Source organism: Pseudophryne corroboree, chromosome 10, assembly GCF_028390025.1.
Source record: "Pseudophryne corroboree isolate aPseCor3 chromosome 10, aPseCor3.hap2, whole genome shotgun sequence".
NCBI classification, from domain to species: Eukaryota; Metazoa; Chordata; class Amphibia; order Anura; family Myobatrachidae; genus Pseudophryne; species Pseudophryne corroboree.
The window spans coordinates 58,468,474-58,494,346 of NC_086453.1; the positions used below are offsets into that span (position 1 = coordinate 58,468,474).

General features: G+C 44.6%; 1 protein-coding gene across 5 annotated transcripts in view; it reads right to left on the reverse strand.

Annotated features, from left to right (window-relative positions):
* Window positions 1-8,597: 8,597 nt before the first annotated feature.
* The window catches only part of PPFIA3 (PTPRF interacting protein alpha 3), a 145,456-nt gene continuing 128,180 nt past the window's right edge, over window positions 8,598-25,873 (reverse strand). For all 5 annotated transcript variants that reach the window (XM_063942440.1, XM_063942441.1, XM_063942442.1 and 2 more), the window contains 3 exons: window positions 21,736-21,907; window positions 11,658-11,731; window positions 8,598-9,361 (listed from right to left, as the gene is read on the reverse strand). In XM_063942440.1, the coding sequence (XP_063798510.1) occupies window positions 11,673-11,731; window positions 21,736-21,907 (231 nt within the window). In that variant the 3' untranslated portion in view covers window positions 8,598-9,361; window positions 11,658-11,672. The remainder of the gene's footprint in view (window positions 9,362-11,657; window positions 11,732-21,735; window positions 21,908-25,873) is intronic.

Genomic DNA, 25,873 nt, shown 5'->3' on the forward strand with positions numbered 1-25,873 from the left:
ATTTTTGGAACTGCACAGTGAGCAAAATCTCATCTGTAAATGCATTTATGTACATCTCTGAAATAGGCTCTGTATTTGTTACTCTCCATGGCTAGGATTCAATGACAGGCCAGAACGTCACATTGCATCTACCCGCATATCAAGTTTCTTAGAGGTAACTGTAACAAGCTGATATGTGCGCAGCCTAGAATTGCCGTTGCACATTACATGTACCTGAAATGACCCATATGAATCTTGTACAAAAGGCATTAAGGAAATGTATGAAATGAAGTAATCAGCAGCATCTCATAATTCGCATCTTCTTTTTCACCCGTTAAAAAAATGAAAGTCTTAGTTATGGAAGTAAAAGTTTAATAAACTTGATTCCACTGAGAATGCTTTATTGCAACTGAAATTACGAGATAAAAAAATAAACCAAAAAATAAACAAGACCATGATAAATATTTCACAATGTTTTAGAACATTTTTTTTTCCAGCACATCATTCATACATAGTTTAATATTCTTTAGTTGCAAGACATTGGTAAAAGAAAAAAAGTTACAAAAAAATAAATAAAATAAAAAAACCCTCTTCTGTCCCACAAAATAAAATTAATTTAAAAAACATCTTTTGTCACGATCTCGCCCTGCAACAGCTTTTGTCTTTTTTTTTTTATTATTCTATTTAATTTTTTAGAAATATTTTAACCATGCACAAAATAAAAGGGGGAAAAAAAAAAAAAAACATTCCAAGATCATTTACACATATCAACACGACGTAAGATATACAAATAAATACAGCATTTATTATACAATTGGCGGCACCCCCAGGCCCTGCGGTAAGGGGCAACATTCCACAAGAATAAATTGACTGCAATTATACAGAATTCCCACAGCCACACCCCCCCATATTTTTCAGGTCTGGGAAAAGGATAAATGAAAGGATGGATGCTCCTCTAAGTCAGGAGTAACTTTTTACAATAATAGATGGGTGCAGAAGTCTGAGGGAGGATTGCGAGAAGGCCACACCTTTACACCGGCATAGAGTCACAGTTCATCACTGTACCAAATCTTTATTGCGTGACTTGTGATGGCAGGAAGCAGGAGAGGTGTACGATATAATGTACGGTGTACGATATAATGATGAAGGGGCTATGCTTTTGTACATCATCCAATGCCATTAATATTGATGACCAAAAAGATGCCAGGCTTGAGCTATTGCAAACCCCTTTTTCTTAGTACACATATACATATTCTTTGTAGTGTTTGACCCATTAAACGGAAAACACATAAAAAGATATAAACAGCTAGACATGATTAAATAACATGTAATCCCAATCAAGTCACTGCAGAATACAAGCGATTACTAATGAGTCCTATTCACGTCTCTCTTTGCTAAGAGCGCAGTGTATCTGGTGCCTACACAGCATTAGTGGACCTCTGCCCATTCCATACTTGTGCCCCCCCCCCCCTCCAGCGTGTATCTAAACCCCCAACGCCTGCCCTTCCTATTTAGAATATAAGTGCTCATGGGCAGAGCCCTCCCTCTTCTTGTTTCATTCCTCACAAAAAGACTCGCTAAGTACACAGGTTTACACTTGAAACTGCATATACATGTAATTATGTATATATGTGATTATGTATATATGTGATTGTGTTACTATGTTTACCCTGTTTTATATCTTTGCCTTGCACAGTGCTGTTGAACTGTACATAGGTGTTCGTAGTAATAATACACAGTTCGTAAAACAGATGGGGAAGTAGTTTGGAATTCTGAAAGAAAGGCCAGTGGTAGCATCCTGGACCAGGCTGGAATGGCCAACATCATCCTTGGATGCGGGGTACAGCTTTTCGAACGCGCCGTGAAAAGGGACATTGGGTAACTTGATAAGGTTCAGAGTTGGGAAGCCTTATTATAAAAGGAAGGGAAAGGTAAATGAGAAATAGATGGTCAGAAATTGTGCCCTTGAAGCCACCAACTTGGCATTTATAAAAGTGATCAAGGTGAATATAAAAATTTGTCTAAAACATTTTGTGGAAGGTACTATACAGGGGAAAAGGGGTCATCCTTTTGTGAATGGAAGAAAGGCGTATTTTGCATATTAAGGGAAGGTAGATTGGGTTTGATTCATCAAAGCTTGGAGAGAGATAAAGTAACATTGAGAGAGAGATAAAGCTCCTACACTGTACCTATTATTTTACAGGCTGTGTTTGCAAAATGTCAGGAGCTGATTGATTGGCTGGTACTTTATCCCTCTTCAAGCTTTGCTAATCCTGCTTTCACACACGTGACCCAGGAATTTGCCGGGTCTAACACGCCAACTAATTCCCGGGTCTTGGCTCCGTGACCTGGTCAGGAGCAGGGTCGCAGGCCCAGGGCGAAGTTTGCATTCAGACCTACCTAAATCCCAGGTTGATGAGTGTAAATTTGGGTGTGATATAACAGATAGACACCACATGTTAGACAGTTAAAAGGTCGACAGGCTGAAAAAGGTCAACATGAAAATGGTCGACATAACATTTTTTTTTTTGCATTTTTGAGGTCTGTGCGGATAGTTTTGTCATCTGGGACCCCCAATTGAAGAAAGGCACCCCCTCGCGGTGCTTGATGGCTCGCTATGCCCGCCACAAGGTTTATAACCAACTCTATGCCGACATGGATAGAGACGGTCTGAAAAAGTCCAAAAACGTAAAATAAAAAACAAAAACCGGTGTCCACCTTTTTTTGTCGACCATTTTCATGTCTATCTTTAGACCCTGTCGACCTAACGTCTAACATATGTTGTCTATCTATTGACTGTCTAACTAGATACTGTCTATCTATCATCTGGATACCGTAAATTCACACAGTTACGTTTTGCGGACAGTTCTACTTGATGAACTTGTGTCCTTTTTTTTTTTAAATCTTACTATGTAGCTCACAAAAATGGCTCCCTCCTTGAGGTACTTTACGTTGCAGCAATGCCTCCAGTTCCTAGCAGAATGATATTTTGGGTTCTAAAAAGTAACCAGCTCGCTACCTAATATGCCCCGCCACCACATTGTGTAGGCAACAGATAAACGTCCAGACTATTTGGTTTTTGTTACAGAATATACAAATTGGTAATTTGGTCACATACCATCACATTTTCCATAAGGAAATGTTTGCATACATACTCCAAAAAAATTAAAAACAATTAATATTTCAGAATTTCTAATCTAAAGACAAGATAATTATTTCTAACCCTGAAGAGGAGTATATGATTCTGAGCTATACATGTGTTGTTGCCCTATTAACACTGCCATATCTACACCTGGACAAGACTTAATGCACAAGATGATACACACATAAAACATCTGACAACTGTAAGGCAGTTCCACACTCATTGTGAAGATACAATCAATTCATGTAAAAATAAAAGGTTTTTTTTTTTTTAAATTCATCTTTTCCATATCGCCTTTCCCATAATGCTTTGTTATCCTTTGCAGGGTTATGGAACAGTAATTTCTGTCAGGAATGACAATGTTTATTGGCTCCTCTATGCAAAGCCCTTATAGATTTTATTGTGGACATGTTACCTACAGCCACCAGACTGAAAGCGCTATCACGTGCAGGGCCCTCCATACCTTTCCCATTTGCATTTTCTTCCTCGCATGTCCCTGTTTAAAGTACATAGTTTTCTTCATTGATTGGCGCTGTGCGGCGATGCACTCTGCCGCCCTACACATCAGTGACAATAAAAATATAGATAGGGGAACCAAATAATCCACCAAATGGCCTAAGAATATTCTGGGGCCTCTATGATATCTAGGTAAACTTCTATTGAATGGATAGGCTACTACAGTAAGAGTACTGTAACTTGTTACAACATGGCTGCCCCCACTACATATAGGTGAACAGTAAAAATTAGGAATCTGCTGCGTGATGACCGAAGGATTCGGTCTTTATTTTTTAGCGCTAACCTGAATATCAAAACAAATACTCTTATATGTATTGTATTTCTATAATCATAAACATGAGTTTATTACTGACGCAAAGAAAAATATCTGGATAATTTAAAAAAATGCAGCAAGTTTAATGTGTGCATTTAAATTTTTTTTACAAGAATCAAAACTTTAATATAATTACAAACGGATAAAACAAAAAAACAAATAAATAATTTTAGGCAATAAAAAAAAAAAAGTTGCAAAAATTATAAAAAGCTCCTTTTTTTCCTTAAAATAAATACTAAAATAAAATTGGGGTACAAAAACGAACGTTGATTTGGTGGTAATTTAAGGCCATGTTTTTTTACAACCAAATATGTTATGTCAACATTGTACTAATTAAGCCTAGTCATTAGGGGTGTTCTGATGGGGCACCCTACATTTTTAGCTAAGATTAGTGATTTTTTACATTTATTAAGACCTGCTCTGGCACTGCGGGAAATTAGCTACGCCAAATCCTATACAAATTACAGCAACTGATTTACCGTCCGGCAATTGAGTATAAAAAACAAAAAAACAAAAACCACTTCACAGCTGCAGAAAAAACCCTGCACCACACTGTTTCTCAAAATCCCGCCGGCAACTTAATATGCTCCTAAAAAAGGTCCGTTCTGTGCATGCACGACAGCAGGTAGGTAAAGGCAACAAGCCAATATGCATATTTGTAGAGCCATTTTCTACGCTGTTAAAACCTGCTGTTTGCATATTTATACATGTAATTCAGATTAGAAAGGTATAATAGCAGGAGGCTCTCCAGCGCCTCCTTGAGGCCATATTGGAAACACCACAGGCTAGGATTAGCAGGGATTGTGTATGCTATGAAGGAATAGCAGGGCAAAACAGTCAGGTCTGCATCAACATTCAATTACAATATGTCCAAATGACAGCACCAATGCCACATGCAGGATATAAGAAATCTTCTATAATAATGGGAGCTGCCGATTAAAGTCATGTCGTCTACTTGATGTGACAAATAAATGTTAAGAACATATTTTTTTTTTTGCAACATAGTGTCCATCCATTACTGTCACAGTCTATCAGCCACAAGGATGTGTGTAAAAGGAATCTGTATCTAAAGAATGGAATGTAACACTGAGTAAATCCCGCATGACATGTTCTTCCCGTGACTTCAGCGTGTGTGCAGCCCATCACATGCCTTATACTCAGAATTCCATAAACTTACAGTGACAGCTTTTGAAGTGGACGCAGCTTCTGCACGCACTTCCTCACTTATACGGAGCCATAGACAACTGGAGATGGCACGCTCCCCGCTCCGGCAGCGAATATGCAACATTAACGACACGTCTTCATTACTACGACTGTTATTATTTTAGAGGCAGATTTTACTTCAAATTGTTCCCCTCCCACCCACTGGCTGGCAGCGCTCTGCAGAGGATAGCGTTCTTTGGGGCAAGCATAGCAAACCTTCCAAAAAGCACTAGTGGAGATTCTAGCTATCACTGAATAGAATGTACTAGATATATGAGAGCTAGATTGCTTAAAAAAACGTCCTCTTTAACAGGTTTGATACATCGCCCCCTTGTTTTTTTACTATGGGGAGGAGCTAGAGATGCATTGCCCTATGCAATATAGGGGGAGGAGACATAAAGGTGACCAACCCAGTGCCAGTTTCCATGGCAGAATAGTGGGGAAACCATAATGGTTATGACAGCATGTAATGGGCGCATGGTCATGCATTATAGGCAAGGCCGGCTCTACCATTAGGCAGCTGCCTAGGGCGCCCGGTTCTGGGGGGCGTCACTGTGTCTGCCCATCACAAAACTGAAAGAAACATCCTTGTTGTACTTAATGCAAGTGGTGGCTGTGGAACTTATAAAAGTCACACTTTCATCTGAAGGGCTGGGAAGTGGGTATCGGTGGTGGTGGTTGGGGGCAGTAGGGGGCATGTTCAGCACTTCTGATTCACTGGTCCTGCCCCAATTACCTATGACAAAATGACTGTTTTTGTAAATCAATCATAGAACGTTAATTTATATCAACAAATCAGAGGTTAGATTTCATCAGACTAGGAGAGAATGCTAAAAGCCGACATCTGATTGGTTACTTCTAAGTTCTCTTTTCATACACCGTAAATTTATCGATATGTACTTTTTACATTCTACTTTTGGGAACCCCAACTAAATATTTTTATAACATAAGAACAACTAGAATGTAACGGTCAGGGAGGACGACCAATCAGAGCTGCTGAAATACGTTCTAAGTCTGGACTTTGTTGTAGAGGAGTCATGTACTGCAAAGGTCACTGTGGGAAGTGAATCTTTGGTCACTGTGGGAAGTGAATCCAGCAATGTCCCACTGACAAATAGTGCAAACCAAAACCAGTTTAATACCTAACCCTCTCCACGTCACAAGGATACTGTGTCACCAGGGCAATGGAGGAGTTAAAATAAAGTTACACATTTAAACATACAATAAAATAACAAAAAAACAGATATTAGAAATAAAAATATATAACAAATGTACAAAGTAATAAAATAATTCTTTATACCCACATTGAAAAAATACATTTCTATGGCTTTTAAACTTTTTGTTCTGTAATCTTAATAATAAAAATAAAAATAAATTGCAGTGAATAACAGACGAGAATGACTTTCACTTTTTTTTTTTTTAACCTACGAAAAGATTCCAAATCATTGCATTCCTACACTCAGTACCTGGGGCAGTGGAACGGCAAAGCTGCTCTAAGAATATATTCATATTACTTTGTAAGAAATGAATCCTCTTGATGGGAAAGAGACTCGTCAGGGGACTCTTAGCTTAATGTTTACAGGAAGAACTTGGCACTCAAGTAATCACTGAAAAATACATTCTGTGATACATCTGCAACAGCGTGTGTGCCAAAACTTACCTGTGTCGGACTTAGGACCTGACTGATGTTTGTAAATAAAAGCAAACAAAGCAAGGAACTCATGTCTGGAACAAACCATGTTGCCATGCAAGGGGAGCAAAAACATTTATATGGTTTCTGTGCAGGGTAAATACCAGCTGCTTTTGCATGTAGCCCACAAATGTTAGACAATTTTTTTTTTTTTACACTGCAATTTAGATTTCAGTTTGGACACACCCCTCCCAAATCTACAGCTCTCTTCACATATTACATCTGCCCCACCTGCAGTGCAATATGGTTTGCCCAGTTGCTTGCTTTTTTGCTTTACTTACAAACATGAATCAGGGCCTTAACACACACAACAAGGATATCACTGACGTGCCTTTTAGGGCTCATTGCCAGCATGGAAAGTGCACCACCACTAAAAGAATGGCCGTAACGACCAAGCAATTGGCTTTCGGGTACAGTTAATGGGGGCGGTGGCGACAACAAAATTTCCAATACAATAGATTATTTTCTGCAGCAAGAAATTCCACAAGGCCTGAAGACACCGCATTGCTATGGTCCATCTCAGGTTGTGACAATAGGATTACACGTGTTTGAAGTTTAACCCTAGTCATCATAATCATTTTACCTCAATTTGGCACAATCCTTACAAGAAAATATTAATAAACGCAACTGGCGAGGAAATAGCCACAACCTCTCCACTTCCAGCAATCTCTGGGACATTAGATGGTTCTCTCAGGCCTTGTGAGTTGCAATGTAAAAGTACCACATACAGAGAGAGTGCGTAGAAGAATATGATGTACTTTCTCAAGATGGTGAATATACTGCAATATCACTTTTTGAAAAATTCTCTATAGGTTCCTACAGCATAAAATTGTTTAATGACTTAAGGCATTTATCCACTTCCAGAGCGACCCAACAGAGCAGTCTGACATTATTGATCGCACAATTCTAGACCTCACAGGCAGAGTAACATTACTCGGCGCTCTGAACCAGCCACAGAACTATTGGCACAACCGCCGGAAAGCAGGAGCTCCGGTTGGGTGCTCTGCGGTGAAATTCTAAGTCTTGTTGACCCCTTTGTAAATGGCACAGAGAAATAATGAGGGCACTGGTACAACAAAAACTGGATAAGTTTGACCTGTAATGCAGCAGATATATCAAGCACTTAAGACTCACAAAATAGGGGATACGGTCGTTAGCTCGACAGTCATTAGGGCGACAGTCATTAGGTCAAACACTAAAGGTCAACATGGTCAATCGGTCGACATGAGTTTTAAATTTTTTTGGGGACTTTCATACTTGATGATCAACGTGGACTACAATTGGGAATGGTAACCTGCCCGAATCATGGCGAGCGAAGCCAGCCAAGCAGGGGGACACGGTGCATTAATTGGGGTTCCCCGTTACTCTACAAAGAAAACGATACCAAAAAAAGTTCAAAAACTCATGTCGACCTTCAGTGGTCGACCTAATGACTGTCTAAGTCGACCCAACGACCCGTACCCACAAAATAGCATACAAGACAGAAATAAAAACACTCAATGTAACTGGCTTCTTTTTCACCTGTAAACAAGAATCTGTAAACCTTACAAAAATTTGTATAACTAGTAATATTACCAACTTGTAGTTGATTCAACGGACTGGGAGTCCCAGCTTGGTTCTGTAGAGTAACTACGTTGGTTTACTTTAGGAGTACCAAAATTGATAACTGTAAGCTTTTCAGAACAGGTGATGGTTGTGTGTGCATTGTTCTACCTTGTGCGGTGCTAGGATGACTGGCAGTGTAAAATAATGAATAAATAATAATAAATAAAATATATTTCACGGTAAGCTCATCACTCGGTCGTGCTGTCCTGGCATCATGGTGGTCTCAAGACATCGGTGAGGCATGACGACCAGAGAAGGTGAGCAGCCTGGTGGTACAGTAGAAGGTTGTCCTGCACCAGGTTCCAACCATTGCAAAATGGTCATTGACAGGTTTGAGGTCTCAAATCATCAAGTACCCTTTTTGTATCCAAATGACCAGCTAAAACATGGCTTTGTATTGAATCTCCAGGCTTTCGAGTGGGAGATGGTTGGAATCTGTATAGTTCAAAATGAACCAAACAGAGAAAAAATAAAAAGACATCGCTCAAGTCTAATATTAAATATTTACCATATTCCCCATTGGTCCTACTCATATTATTAGACCGTTTCTTCTCGACCCCAAACCTTCTGATCTTCGAAAAGGGCCTACAAGGCCCCCGTAGCGTTGGATGGGCTGGGAAAGAAATAAGATATGGAAAAGATGGGTTTCCCACGCATGCTCCCGCTGTTCCTCCTATAAGACGCACTTTTCTTGGATCCATGTACAGAAACTGAGGTTGCAAACATCTGTAGGATACTTCTCAGGATGTCTCCGTTTTACTTCCACTCCAGTGTCCCCCATCAAGATGCAGCGTCCAAGTAAGTAGCGCCCGTATTGGAGTGCTAAAATAATCAGATTGGCCAAGTCCCTTTGGCGAAGTGATTGAATGTCAAAAAAGTGCCCTCAGTGAACTTATTGCCCCAATAACATGGCCTGTGGTGGAAAATGTGGGAGAAAAAAATGCAATTACAAGCACATCACTGAAGACAACCAGGTCAACACAAAGACATTTGCAGAGAGCCAACTGCGTACAGCCTTGATCTATAGGTAGCAGTGACACAGTTTAAAGCCATTATAAAAAGGATCAACACTGAAAGCTCAATTTGGTTGTTCAATATTACGGATCATTTAAATCATTATTCATTAAAATGAAAGAAGAAAACTCCCAAAAACATTTCATAGGAGGGGAAAAACCGTCAAGATGCCCATCACTAAAATACCAAATTTTTGAGAAGGAAAAAAAAAAAAAAAAAGAATCAAAAACTAGTTTTCGTGTCTGTTGCATAATGAAGGTTTTATTCAATTACAGTGTATTTTCCACGTGTATGTTTATTAATGTGGGGTTTTGTTCTTTATGGTTTTGGCATAAATAGCAGAGTTCTTAGGAACCCCTGTAAGTTCTACTGGGAAAGTTTCTACACCAGGGCCCCCAATCGTGTTAATTACCCCACTCAAAGCATAAGGCAGAGCCCCAGGGCTCTTGGCACAGTGCTGGTAATTATTGGGAAGCTGGGCCTGCTATTTTTTGCATTCCTCCCACCTCAAGACCCACAGCACTGCACAGACCACGAGGCCTGTGACCAGAGTTGTTATTTTTCTTGATATGACGACTGGCCAGCCAATCACAACTGGTTTCGATTAGTTAGGGGTGTCCGTCAGCAGGAGTTTACAGGTGGTCATTTTTTATTTTACTTTTTTTTCTTTTTTAACCATTTCAGAACAAGAAAGATAAGATATACATATTTTTTTTGAAAGTGGTTATCAAATCTTATTCAATTAATGTTTATTTGAAAATTGCATGTGTATGTGCCGGTTTCTGATTTACCTTTCCAGTATAACAGTCAGTGTATAGACAACTAACCTGACTACTGGGTAACAAAGCTGCCACTCAGAAGGTCTTTTTCATTATTCTAGATCCCCACATAGTGTGTCTGGGAAAAGCTCTCGGCAAAAACAGGTCCCCATCCCTTCATCTTAGGTGCACAAATACCATAGGCTCCCTGGGGTGTCCTGAACACGGACCTTGAAAGGGGTGGCGCTTATGGGAAAACAGGCAGCATTTCACCCAAATGTGGGCGCTTTGATGAGAATAGGGGTGGCTTCTGAGAGAATTGGGGATGTACCGTATATACTCGAGTATAAGTCGACCCGAATAAAAGCCGAGGCACCTAATTTACCACAAAAACCTGGGAAAACTTATTGATTTGAATATAAGCCTAGGGTGGGAAATGCAGCTCTACCCGTACACAGACCTCATAGTGCCAGATATGCCACACACAGTGCCAGATATGCCACACACAGTGCCAGATATGCCACACACAGTGCCTGATGTGCCAGATATGCCCCACAGTGCCAGATATGTCCCACAGTGCCAGATATGCCCCACAGTGCCAGATATGCCCCACAGTGCCAGATACTTACCCTCCGTCGCTCCCGCGCTGTCTTCTGAAGGAGGGACACGGAGAGCACAGCGCGCGGCTCTCCTGTGTCCCTCCTGCATCTCCGGCGGCAGCGGCGTGTGTTAAAGGAAGTGCCGGTTCGTGCACTTCCTTTACCACACAGACGCCGCCGAAGATGCAGGAGGGACACAGGAGAGCCGCGCGCTGTGCTCTCCGTGTCCCTCCTAAAGCTGACTCGAGTATAAGCCGAGGTGGCTTTTTCAGCACAAAAAAAAGTGCTGAAAAAGTCGGCTTATACTTGAGTATATACGGTAGTTTATTTTGAACCGATTCTATATGTGTAACTGTTGGAAGGAATGCCTGTTCCGTGTTCGCCAGATTCATTCTATGGAAGCCAAACCATATGTTCAGCTATGATCTACATTATAGTGCAAATCCATGCAGTCCTCTGTACTCCACTAATGTGGCCTTCTTTAGCATGAAAACAGGCAGACTGTTGCTAACCTGTGCTGTATTAAAACTACAGGGTGGCCATTTTGAAAGCCATGCCCAATCTAAAATCAATCCCATCAGATTAGGCAAATATTCACTCCCTTTGTAGAACACCTTGCACCCCGAAACCAGGCTCTTTGGGATAAATCTAGGCAAATAGCCACAACATGTGATGCGTGCCGTGTAAGAGGTTCAGCAAATTCACCTAACACATGCCTTAGCCACAGTCTGTGTTCCTTTGAGTAGGGAACAAATCTCTTCTGCATCACAGTTCTAAGTTAAGACGCTGTTTTTACACCTTTAGAGACACCATCCTCCTCCCCTCGTTCCCCACTCACCGCATTAAGACGACATTAACAGGAATAGGTTCTCACTGAGACATTGTCTGCTCGCTGGCTGCTGGAGGGACTTCCTGCAAACGCAGATGACATTTATTTTAAGGCACGACATGACATATATAAATAAAAAATCCATTATAAGTGCTGCAGATTAATCGCAGAATAATAAGCAGGATAACCATTTAGTGGGACACGTTTTGCACTTTCCTACCTTAACAATGAGGACAGTTATTTACGTTTTGTGGTGCGTCATTTTACCAGGAAATCATTTTAATTTGTTGACACTGCTTAAGCTATACGAGACAGGAATTCATTTAGGACAATAGCAGGAGAAATATTTTATTTGTCATTATTTACCATATAGGGAAACTTGATAAACATAGGTTAGAATTACATAGGTTCCATATTCAGCGCTACTGCAGAACACTTGACGGACTCATGGTATGTGTTGGTGATGGTGGTGGGGTTTTAAAGCTACAACCCCTTTAAGATTCTGCCCATATTTACTTTTCCTAGCACAACACCCGCAATATGACCAAAATGAAACACACATACATACACACATTATATATATATATATATATATATATATTTCTCTGACGTCCTAGTGGATGCTGGGAACTCCGTAAGGACCATGGGGAATAGACGGGCTCCGCAGGAGACTGGGCACTCTAAAAGAAAGATTAGGTACTATCTGGTGTGCACTGGCTCCTCCCTCTATGCCCCTCCTCCAGACCTCAGTTAGAATCTGTGCCCGGCCAGAGCTGGGTGCTCCTAGTGGGCTCTCCTGAGCTTGCTAAAAATAAGAATTTACTTACCGATAATTCTATTTCTCGTAGTCCGTAGTGGATGCTGGGGACTCCGTCAGGACCATGGGGTTTAGCGGGAGACAGGGCACAATAATAAAAGCTTTAGGATCAGGTGGTGTGCACTGGCTCCTCCCCCTATGACCCTCCTCCAAGCCTCAGTTAGGATACTGTGCCCGGACGAGCGTGCATAATAAGGAAGGATATTGAATCCCGGGTAAGACTCATACCAGCCACACCGTACAACCTGTGATCTGAACCCAGTTAACAGTATGATAACAACGAAGGAGCCTCTGAAAAGATGGCTCACAACAAGAATAACCCGATTTTTGTAACAATAACTATGTACAAGTATTGCAGACAATCCGCACTTGGGATGGGCGCCCAGCATCCACTACGGACTACGAGAAATAGAATTATCGGTAAGTAAATTCTTATTTTCTCTAACGTCCTAAGTGGATGCTGGGGACTCCGTCAGGACCATGGGGATTATACCAAAGCTCCCAAACGGGCGGGAGAGTGCGGATGACTCTGCAGCACCGAATGAGAGAACTCCAAGGTCCTCCTCAGTCAGGGTGTGCCCCTGACCAAGTAGCAGCTCGGCAAAGTTGTAAAGCCGAGACCCCTCGGGCAGCCGCCCAAGATGAGCCCACTTCCTTGTGGAATGGGCTTTTACTGATTTTGGCTGTGGCAAGCCTGCCACAGAATGTGCAAGCTGAATTGTACTACAAATCCAGCGAGCAATCGTCTGCTTAGAAGCAGGAACACCCATCTTGTTGGGTGCATACAGGCTAAACAGCGAGTCAGATTTTCTGACTCCAGTCGTCCTGGAAACATATATTTTCAGGGCCCTGACAACGTCAAGTAACTTGGAGTCCTCCAAGTCCCTAGTAGCCGCAGGTACCACAATAGGTTGGTTCATGTGAAAAACAGAAAACACCTTAAGGAGAAATTGAGGACGAGTCCTCAATTCTGCCCTGTCAGAATAAAAAAAATTAAGTAAGGGCTTTTATATGATAAAGCCGCCCATTCTGACACACGCCTGGCTGAAGCCAGGGCTAATAGAATCTTCACCTTCCATGTGAAATATTTTAATTCCACAGTGGTGAGTGGATCCAACCAATGTGACTTTAGGAAACTCAAAACAACATTGAGATCCCAAGGTGCCACTGGGGGCACAAAAGGAGGCTGTATATGCAGTATCCCTTTTACAAACGTCTGAACTTCAGGCACTGAAGCCAGTTCTTTCTGGAAGAAATTCGACAGGGTCGAAATTTGAACCTTAATGGACCCTAATTTTAGGCCCATAGACAGTCCGGTTTTCAGGAAATGTAGGAAACGACCCAGTTGGAATTCCTCTGTAGGGACCTTCTTGGCCTCACACCACGCAACATATTTTCGCCCAATGCGGTGAAAATGTTTTGCGATTACATCCTTCCTGGCTTCGACCAGGGTAGGGATGACTTCATCTGGAATGCCCTTTCAGGATCCGGCGTTCAACTGCCATGCCGTCAAACGCAGCCGCGGTAAGTCTTGGAACAGACAAGGCCCCTGCTGGAGCAGGTCCTTTCTTAAAGGTAGAGGCCACGGTTCTTCCGTGAGCATCTCTTGAAGTTCCGGGTACCAAGTCCTTCTTGACCCATCCGGAACCACGAGTATCGTTCTTACTCATCTCCTTCTTATGATTCTCAGTACTTTTGGTATGAGATGCATAGGAGGGAACACATACCCTGACTGGTACACCCACAGTGTTACCAGAGCGTCCACCGCTATTGCCTGAGGGTCCCTTGACCTGGCGCAATATCGGTCTAGTTTTTTGTTCAGGCGGGACGCCATCATGTCCACCTTTGGTTTTTCCCAACGGTTTACAATCATGTGGAAGACTTCCCGCTGAAGTCCCCGCTCTCCCGGGTGGAGGTTATGCCTGCTGAGGAAGTCTGCTTCCCAGTTTTCCACTCCCGGAATTAACACTGCTGAGAGTGTTATCACATGATTTTTCGCCCAGCGAAGAATCCTTGCAGTTTCTGCCATTTCCCTCCTGCTTCATGTGCCGCCCTGTCTGTTTACGTGGGCGACTGCCGTGATGTTGTCCCACTGGATCAATACCGGCTGACCTTGAAGCAGAGGTCTTGCTAAGCTTAGAGCCTTGTAAATTGCCCTTAGCTCCAGTATATTTATGTGGAGAAGTCTCCAGACTTGATCACACTCCCTGGAAATTTTTTCCTTGTGTGACTGCTCCCCAGCCACTCAGGCTGGCATCCGTGGTCACCAGGACCCAGTCCTGAATGTCGAATCTGCGGCCCTTTCATAGATGAGCACTCTGCAGCCACCGCAGAAGAAAACACCCTTGTCCTTGGAGACAGGGTTATCCGCTGATGCATCTGAAGATGCGATCCGGACCATTTTCCCAGCAGATTCCACTGAAAGGTTCTTGCGTGAAATCTACCGAATGGGATCGCTTTGTAAGAAACCACCATTTTTCACAGGACCCTTGTGCAATGATGCACTGATACTTTTCCTGGTTTTAGGAGGTTCCTGACTAGCTCGGATAACTCCCTGGCCTTCTTCTCCGGGAGAAAACATCCTTTTCTGGACTGTGTCCAGAATCATTCCTAGGAACATTAGACGTGTCGTCGGAAAAGCTGCGATTTTGGAATATTTAGAAACCACTCGCGCTGTCGTAGAACTACTTGAGATAGTGCTACTCCGACCGCCAACTGTTCTCTGGACCTTGCCCTTATCAGGAAAGCGTCCATATTTCTTTTAGGAAGAATCATCATTTCGGCCATTACCATGGTAAAGACCCGGGGTGCCGTGGACAATCCAAACGGCAGCGTCTGAACTGATAGTGACAGTTCTGTACCACGAACCTGAGATACCCTTGGTGAGAAGGGCAAATTTTGGACATGTAGGTAAGCGTCCCTGATATCCAGTGACACCATATCGTCCTGGTTCGCTATCACTGCTCTGAGTGACTCCATCTTGATTTGAACCCTTGTATGTAATTGTTCAAATCTTTTAGATCTCACCGAGCCGTTTGGCTTCAGTACCACAATATAGTGTGGAATAATACCCCTTCCCTTGTTGTAGGAGGGGTACTTTGATTATCACCTGCTGGGAATACAGCCTGTGAATTTTTTCCCAATACTGCCTCCCTGTCGGAGGGAGACGTTGGTAAAGCAGACTTCAGGAACTTGTGAGGGGAAGACGTCTCGAATTTCCAATGTACACCTGGGATACTACGTGTAGGATCCAGGAGTCCACTTGCGAGTGAGCCCACTGCGTGCTGAAACTCTTGAGATGACCCCCCACCGCACCTGAGTCCGCTTGTATGGCCCCAGCGTCATGCTGCGGACTTGGCAGAAGCTGTGGAGGACTTCTGTTCCTGGGAATGGGCTGCCTGCTGCAGTCTTCTTCCCTTTCCTCTAACCCTGGGCAGATATGACTGGCCTTTTGCCCGCCTGCCTTTATGGGTACGAAAGGACTGAGACTGAAAAGACTGTGTCCTTTTCTGCTGAGATGTGACTTGGGGTAACAAAAGTGGATTTTCCAGCTGTTGCCATGGCCACCAGGTCCGATGGACCGCCCCTTTATACGGCAATACTTCCATGTGCCGTCTGGAATCTGCATCACCTGACCACTGTCGTGTCTATAAACATCGTCTGGCAGATATGGACATCACATCTACTCTTGATGCCAGAATGCAAATATCCCTCTGCGCATCTCGCATATATAGAAATGCATCCTTAAAATGCTCTATAGTCAATAAAATATTGTTCCTGTCAAGGGTATCAATATTTTCAGTCAGGAAATCCGACCAAGCCCCCCCAGCGCTGCACATCCAGGCTGAGGCGATTGCTGGTCGTAGTATAACACCAGTATGTGTGTATATACTTTTTAGGATATTTTTCAGCTTCCTATCAGCTGGCTCCTTGAGGGCGGCCGTATCTGGAGACGGTAACGCCACTTGTTTTTATAAGCGTGTGAGCGCCTTATCCACCCTAAGGTGTGTTTCCCAACTCGCCCTCACTTCTGGCGGGAAAGGGTATACCTCCAATAATTTTCTATCGGAGGAAACCCACGTATCATCACACACTTTAATTTATCTGATTCAGGAAAAACTACAAGTAGATTATTCCCACCCTACATAATACCCTTATTTGTGGTACTTGTAGTATCAGAAATATGTAACACCTCCTTCATTGCCCTTAACATGTAACGTGTGGCCCTAAAGGAAAATACGTTTGTTTCTTCACCGTCGACAGTCAGTCAGTGTCCGTGTCTGTGTCTGTGTCGACCAACTGAGGTAAATGGGCGTTTTTACAAGCCCCTGACGGTGTCTGAGACGCCTGGACAGGTACTAATTTGTTTGCCGGCCGTCTCATGTCGTCAACCGACCTTGCATCGTGTTGACATTATCACGTAATTCCTAAATAAGCCATCCATTCCGGTGTCGACTCCCTAGAGAGTGACATCACCAATACAGGCAATTTGCTCCGCCTCCTCACCAACATCGTCCTCCTACATGTCGACACACACGTACCGACACACAGCACACACACACAGGGAATGCTCTGATAGAGGACAGGACCCCACTAGCCCTTTGGGGAGACAGAGGGAGAGTTTGCCAGCACACACCAAAAACGCTATAATTATACAGGGACAACCCCTTATACAAGTGTTTTCCCTTATAGCATTTTCACATATGTAATCATATCGCCAAATAAGTGCCCCCCCTCTCTGTTTTAACCCTGTTTCTGTAGTGCAGTGCAGGGGAGAGCCTGGGAGCCTTCCTCACAGCAGAGCTGAGCAGGAAAATGGCGCCGTGTGCTGAGGAGAATAGGCCCCGCCCCCTAAAACGGCGGGCTCTTCTCCCGGAGTTTGTGAGATCTGGCAGGGGTTAAATACATCCATATAGCCTCAAGGGCTATATGTGATGTATTTTAGCCATAAAAAAGGTATAATATATTGCTGCCCAGGGCGCCCCCCCCCAGCGCCCTGCACCCTCAGTGACCGCTGGTATGAAGTGTGCTGACAACAATGGCGCACAGCTGCAGTGCTGTGCGCTACCTTATGAAGACTGAAAGTCTTCTGCCGCCTGTTTCTGGACCTCTGGACCTCTTCAACTTCGGCATCTGCAAGGGGGGTCGGCGGCACGGCTCCGGGACGAACCCCAGGGTGAGACCTGTGTTCCGACTCCCTCTGGAGCTAATGGTGTCCAGTAGCCTAAGAAGCAAATCCATCCTGCACGCAGGTGAGTTTACTTCTCTCCCCTAAGTCCCTCGTAGCAGTGAGCCTGTTGCCAATCCTCCCCCGCTTCCTCTAAGTCCACCGCATGACGCTGGGGCTCCACAGGCGGAGCCGGGTGCGGTGGGGGCGCGTCTCCGAAACTTCAGCAACCAGTGGGTTCGCTCACAAGTGGATCTCTGGGCTGTACACATTGTATCTCAGGGATACAAGCTGGAGTTCGAGGCGACTCCCCCTCGCCGTTACCTCAAATCAGCCTTGCCAGCTGCTCCCAGGGAAAGGGAGGTAGTACTGGCGGCAATTCACAAGCTGTACCTCCAGCAGGTGATAATCAAGGTTCCCCTCCTTCAACAGGGACGGGGTTACTATTCCACAATGTTTGTGGTACCGAAACCAGACGGTTCGGTGAGACCCATTCTGAATTTAAAATCCTTGAACACTTATATAAGGAAGTTCAAGTTCAAAATGGAATCGCTCAGGGCGGTTATTGCAAGCCTGGAAGAGGGGGATTCTATGGTGTCGCTGGACATCAAGGATGCTTACTTGCATGTCCCCGTTTACCCACCTCACCAGGAGTACCTCAGGTTTGTGGTACAGGATTGTCATTACCAATTCCAGACGTTGCCGTTTGGTCTGTCCACGGCACCGAGGGTATTTACCAAGGTAATGGCCGAAATGATGATACTCCTTCGGAAAAAGGGAGTTATAATTATCCCGTACTTGGACGATCTCCTTATAAAGGCGAGGTCCAGAGAGCAGTTGTTAGTCAGCGTAGCACTCTCTCGGGAAGTGTTGCAACAGCACGGCTGGATTCTGAATATCCCAAAGTCGCAGCTGATTCCTGCGACGCGTCTGCTCTTCCTGGGCATGATTCTGGACACAGAACAGAAGAAGGTGTTTCTCCCGATGGAGAAGGCCCAGGAATTGTCATCTCTGGTCAGGGACCTCCTGAAACCAAAACAGGTGTCGGTGCATCAATGCACGCGAGTCCTGGGAAAGATGGTGGCTTCTTACGAAGCAATTCCCTTCGGCAGGTTCCATGCAAGGATCTTTCAGTGGGATCTGTTAGACAAATGGTCCGGATCGCATCTTCAGATGCATCGGTTGATCACTCTGTCCCCAAGGGCCAGGGTGTCTCTGCTGTGGTGGCTGCAGAGTGCTCATCTTCTCGAGGGCCGCAGATTCGGCATACAGGACTGGGTCCTGGTGACCACGGACGCAAGCCTCCGAGGATAGGGGGCAGTCACTCAGGGAAGGAACTTCCAAGGACAGTGGTCAAGTCAGGAGACTTCACTACACATAAATATACTGGAACTAAGGGCCATTTACAACGCCCTGAGTCAAGCAGAGCCCCTGCTTCAAAACCAACCAGTGCTGATTCAATCAGACATCACGGCAGTCGCCCATGTAAACCGCCAGGGCGGCACAAGAAGCAGGATGGCGATGGCAGAAGCCACAAGGATTATCCGATGGGTGAAAAATCACGTGCTAGCACTGTCAGCAGTGTTCATTCCGGGAGTGGACAACTGGGAAGCAGACTTCATCAGCAGGCACGACCTCCACCCGGGAGAGTGGGGACTTCATCCAGAAGTCTTCACGCAGATTGTAAACCGTTGGGAACGGCCACAGGTGGACATGATGGCGTCCCGCCTCAACAAAAAGCTAAAAAAAAATTGCGCCAGGTCAAGGGACCCTCAGGCGATAGCTGTGGACGCACTAGTGACACCGTGGGTGTACCAGTCGGTTTATGTGTTCCCTCCTCTTCCTCTCATACCCAAGGTACTGAGGATAGTAAGAAAGAGAGGAGTAAGAACTATACTCATCGTTCCGGATTGGCCAAGAAGAACTTGGTACCCAGAACTACAAGAAATGATCTCAGAGGACCCATGGCCTCTGCCTCTCAGACAGGACCTGTTACAGCAGGGGCCCTGTCTGTTACAAGACTTACCGCGGCTGCGTTTGACGGCATGGCGGTTGAACGCCGGATCCTAACGGAAAAGGGCATTCCAGATGAAGTGATTCCTACGCTGATAAAGGCTAGGAAAGATGTGACAGCACAACATTATCACCGTATATGGCGAAAATATGTTGCTTGGTGTGAGGCCAGGAAGGCCCCTACAGAGGAATTCCAGCTGGGTCGATTCCTGCACTTCCTACAGTCAGGAGTGACTATGGGCCTAAAATTAGGATCCATAAAGGTCCAGATTTCGGCCCTATCTATTTTCTTTCAAAAAGAACTGGCTTCACTGCCTGAAGTTCAGACGTTTGTTAAGGGAGTGCTGCATATTCAGCCCCCTTTTGTGCCTCCAGTGGCACCTTGGGATCTTAACGTTGTGTTGGATTTCCTGAAATCCCACTGGTTTGAGCCACATAAGACCGTGGAGCTAAAATATCTCACGTGGAAAGTGGTCATGCTATTGGCCTTAGCTTCGGCTAGGCGTGTGTCAGAATTGGCGGCTTTGTCATGTAAAAGCCCTTATCTGATCTTCCATATGGACAGGGCAGAATTGAGGACTCGTCCCCAATTTCTCCCTAAGGTGGTATCAGCGTTTCATTTGAACCAACCTATTGTGGTGCCTGCGGCTACTCGGGACTTGGAGGACTCCAAGTTACTGGATGTAGTCAGGGCTTGAAAATCTATGTAGCCAGGACGGCTGGAGTCAGGAAAACTGATTCGCTGTTTATCCTGCATGCACCCAACAAGCTGGGTGCTCCTGCTTCAAAGCAAACTATTGCGCGCTGGATCTGTAACACGATTCAGCAAGCTCATTCTGCGGCAGGATTGCCGCATCCTAAATCAGTAAAAGCCCATTCCACAAGGAAGGTGGGCTCTTCTTGGGCGGCTGCCCGAGGGGTCTCAGCTTTACAGCTTTGCCGAGCTGCTACTTGGTCGGGTTCAAACACATTTGCTAAGTTCTACAAGTTTGATACCCTGGCTGAGGAGGACCTTGCTTTTGCTCATTCGGTGCTGCAGAGTCATCCGCACTCTCCCGCCCGTTTGGGAGCTTTGGTATAATCCCCATGGTCCTTACGGAGTTCCCAGCATCCACTAGGACGTCAGAGAAAATAAGAATTTACTCACCGGTAATTCTATTTCTCGTAGACCGTAGTGGATGCTGGGCGCCCGTCCCAAGTGCGGACTCTCTGCAATACATGTATATAGTTATTGCTTAACTAAAGGGTTATTGTTATGAGCCATCTGTTACTGAGGCTCAGTTGTTGTTCATACTGTTAACTGGGTATGGTTATCACAAGTTGTACGGTGTGATTGGTGTGGCTGGTATGAGTCTTACCCTGGATTCCAAATCCTTTCCTTGTTGTGTCAGCTCTTCCGGGCACAGTTTCCTTAACTGAGGTCTGGAGGAGGGGCATAGAGGGAGGAGCCAGTGCACACCAGATAGACCTAATCTTTCTTTTAGAGTGCCCGTCTCCTGCGGAGCCCGTCTATTCCCCATGGTCCTTACGGAGTTCCCAGCATCCACTACGGACTACGAGAAATAGAATTACCGGTGAGTAAATTCTTATATATATATATATATATATATATATATATATATATATATATATATATATATATATATATATATATATATATATATATATACACATACATATACACACACACACACACACACACATACACACACACACATATATACATACATACATTTATAAAAATATAGATTTTTTTTTTAAAGTGATGTAGAGCACTGCATACAGAATAAAATGTTTCAAGGGGGGGGGAAAGGATATATCAAACCTTGGAGAGAGAAAGTGGAGGAGATATAGGACCAGACAAGCAGTTTGTCACGTTACAGGCGGTGTTGGAAAAAAATGACAGTGAAGAGCTGATTGGATGGTAGTTTATCGCTCTCAGAAGCTTGATACATCTCCCGCTCATTAAGTTAAGCGTTGTATATCCATAAGGAATGACTCGCACCATATAGCCGTGTGCTTAAACGTGGTTAACTGAAGGCCTTAGAACTTACAGCATCAGTGCACTAATCCACAAATGCCCGTGTTACCTTCAGACTGCATCTTCCGTAGCTGCACAGCGGGTGAGGTAATGGAGGAGACAGCGGCAGTCCGGAAGTTTGCCGGCAACATCTCAGCGGAATCTGGACTAACTCCTCGGAGGTCCTTCTCCCGGAACATCTTCCTCCAAGAGGGAGAGCGGCTGAACGTCTTGGCACTATCCTAAGAATCCAGACAGACACGCTATGTAACAGAGGCATTCTCAGAGATGTAACATGATGCAAACATGGCGACGTAGAAAATGACTGACACAGTGCTGTGGAATATGGCAGACCTACACCTAATCAGAGCATAAAAAAAGGCGAGGGGGCAAGGTTGTACATGGACCTCAACCACGGGTTATTACTATTATTGCATTTATATCAAACAAATCCATTATAAGTGGTTTTTATTCCACTTGTCAGTGCTGGATTAATTTGTTATATTATATTGTTTTTAGATGCTTTTTTAATAAATTGTCACTTACTGTACACTGGAGTCACTTATAATTCCTTTAGGTTTGTCATTTCTTTTTATCCTAAGTTTGAGAAGATTCCCCCGGTTGGTCCTATAGCAGGAACACCCAAAGCCTAGACACGGCTTTTTTTTTTTTGTTTCTAGTTGGGCGCGGGTTCAGGAGGTCAGGGAGAGATGGGCCCGATTCCCGAGCAGCTACATTTTAGACAGGTACTGTGGGACTATACTTGTCCATAGTCACATTATCCGCGCCAATATTACATAACAGCGAGCAGCGTATACCTCATACAATCACATTCTGTTGGCTTAAACACACAAAACACATTGAACTCCCATAAATTTGACACAACCGAGCCACCATTGGCAGGAAGTCGATGTGCTTTCGAGAGTGGAGCCAATCACTTTCACCTCAGTGCTGGAAGGCAGGAATACTTACCATTACACCATCTGTGCTGCCCATTAAACGTTTACATTTAAAAAGGTGCATGTCTACTATTTAAAGCTACATGCATCTTTGTGACACACCCATCCCCTATATGCACAGTATGCGTGCTAACAGTCGTCATTATCATCTGTGCTTGGACCCTATACTTTGAGCGTACAGCCCTGTTACGCCTCCTCAGTGTAGATGTGACTGAGACACTAGTGGCCCAACACTAAAGACTGTGGTATGCTGACATCTGGGGAGACTTCTCCCACTTTGTCCATAAGAGGGCAGTGTTTCTCCACATTTGTAGTTCCACGCAGGACTGATTACATAACCTCTTAGAAATGTAGCCTGGTTTGAGCTGTTGAGACTTAATCTAGGGATTGCAGCCTAGCACTACCACTTGTTCATGGAATGTACATGCAGACTGTTAGGTAAGGGTACATTGTGGGGTTTGCCAGTTTGGACATCTCACATAAGGGCTCACACTATTCTCCCTTCCTTGCAGCTATCATTTGAGACAAAACTTACCTGTCTCACCCCTGCCAGTGCCTCATTATGCTCCAAGGTACCCCAGGAGTATCGCATATAAGGGCTATAAGGAGTATAATGCAGACAGCCTGCAGGCCTTTTGCCACGAGACTCCGTCAAGGCTCTACCTAGCAAACCTCGAGACGTCAGGACAGCAGTCAGGACTGTTGGTAGCTGTCATCTGCTCATCATGTGCACTTGTTAATACAGAGGAGTCTTTAGGGCGGGGGGTTGCCAGAACTTCTAGGCATGCTCCCACACTTGGCCGAGCCAAGTTCCCAGTGTGGTGTGACCACCGTCCCTAGCCGGAGCCCACCTCTCTGGTCCTAACTGGCCAAATACAGATAATGGTAGTTACTGTATCCAGCACTGCTAACCCACCTCATGCTAGCCTGACCTCATGCGCCAGCAATGAGAGGAGTCTGCACAAAGCAAGAGATGGGTGGCCTTACACAGCTCGCGTTCATCTGCAAAAGAATATCTACCAGCTGAATGTAGACCATCCTTATGGGAGATAATTCAGGGAGTTCCCAGCGTGGTACAAGGAGGTACCCGCCTGTCTGCGAGTGAGAATTCCAAGTCATTACCGCTGGTAGAAAGCATGGCGTCACAAACGTAGTAACTTCACCATCGACACCCACATACGTGGTATCACAACACTGGCGGATGACCTCTAGATTTACTTTAAAAAAATCTGCCCTCAGTCCGAGATGCAGTACCACAGACTTTCTTATGGATAGAAGCCATGGAGTGCCCTCACCCACAGCACCCTCCAGTGAGAAAACGCATGACGAGATAACCACTGACATGAAGATCCATGTCTTCATGAGGACCGCATCGACTGGGCCTTCATGTACATTAGATGTCTGATCTTCCTCCAGGTGTTTTTGGTATCTACAAGTTGTACTCATTCTCCTGGGCACAGATTTCAGTCATACAGATAATGACGCCCCAAGGTATGTATAATCTACCTATCTAATTCATGGTCACTACTCCCAAACAGCAGACATCCTGGATACAAGATGGAAGACCATGTTATGACTGGTTTTCATTTGGAATCCTCTCTGTGGTACCCCAAGGCAAATCATTTGAGCACATGAAACCATCTCACTTTGGGATGAAGTCCTCACAAAGACAGGGCGCGCTCTCTCAGCCCGGCATGCACCCACTTTCTTTACCAAGGCTTCCTCTCTGGGGTCTCTACTGATAACTTATCAGGTTGTACATTTGGCCTCCAGTCAGGCTATGCTGTGACCAGTTCATAGATGCAGAGAACCCTCCATCCTCAGGTCTGGCATCTTCTAGATACTGTAGAAGACAGCGCTAGGAGCTGCTTGGGGTTTGAGGTCAATGATCCATATGTTGAGGAATTGGCAGTAGGACCTTTGACTACACCGTCAGGCAGGCTAACAGAGTTCAATGTGGCTGCCTGTAAAGTGGTCATATCTGTAACATGGAATGCAGAACAAAGATCATGCCACCTTCCCCTTTCGTCCCTGCGAAATACTTTGCAATCCAGAGCTTGGTAAATCTGAAAGCGTTGCATCCCCCATAGAAACCTATGGGGACGGCAGGCAGAAATGAAGGCATCACAGCAGGTATCGGAGCTATCTACTGCGGTCCCGTCGTCATACATTTGGGTGATATTAAATATTTTCAGTTACACACCAAAAGCAGGTATTTTCAAGAATATACCACAAATATTAATGATAAATGGGCCCCCTTATCTACTCTATCATTATCCTGAACTTTTTTTTGTATCCTCACCTTCTCCACTGTTCCCCTGGGAAGCCCCCTGTTTATGCTCTAACCATTGCTAGAAATGCTATACAAATAAATGGGGTGCACCAGCACCTGGCTTCTGGTGTCGGGCCATAAGGGTGCAGCTTCAATTAGCTGAAAGCTCACCCGTGGTAGGTTAACCATTGCTAGTGTATGCTCACACATCTATGGGGCACTAGCAAAAATAAGTGAGGTGTTACACAAACACCCAGCGAGCTGTCACAGTGGGGCAGATTCATTAAGCTCAGTGAAGTGATAAAGTGGAAGGTGATAAAAGGACCAGCCAATCAGGTCCTAACTTCCACGTCATAGGCTGGGTTTGAAAAATGACAGGTAGGAGCTGACTGGCTGGTGCGTTATCACCTTGCACTTTATCACTTCACCGTGCTTAATAAATCTGCCCCTGAGGGAGGTTCCGCCAAAGGGTTGAGGGGAGTGTTTCAAAGTGCACAAACACTTCCCGGGTGCAAAACAAAATAAAAAGTACTATTTGCCATTGAAACACCCTGCACATTTCTGTTAAGCAGTTTCTTCTGGAAGATTCCTGCAACAACCTCCACTCTGCTCACTGGAGTCACAGTCAGTGGGTCAGTCTGCAGAGTGTGCTCACTCAGCTGTAAATGTGACCCGGAGAGTAACCCCTCTGGGCAGCACCACGCGGAGAGCTCTGCGTATAACTGCAGAGATTATTCTGCTGCATCCTCGCCCCGTTTCATGGTCGCTGTGGTGTCCGATTTCCACTACACTCCGCACTTCTTCCCTTTGTAGATTTCAGCAGGATACCGTATCCCTGAGAATAACGTCTGCTCCATAGCTCCCAAACAGCGTTCCAGCCTTTCTGCTATATAGATACGGGCACAGCTACAATAATCTCTAATGATCCCCACAAAAGAGACCACACCATGCAGCCATTTTGTAAAATCAGTAAAAAA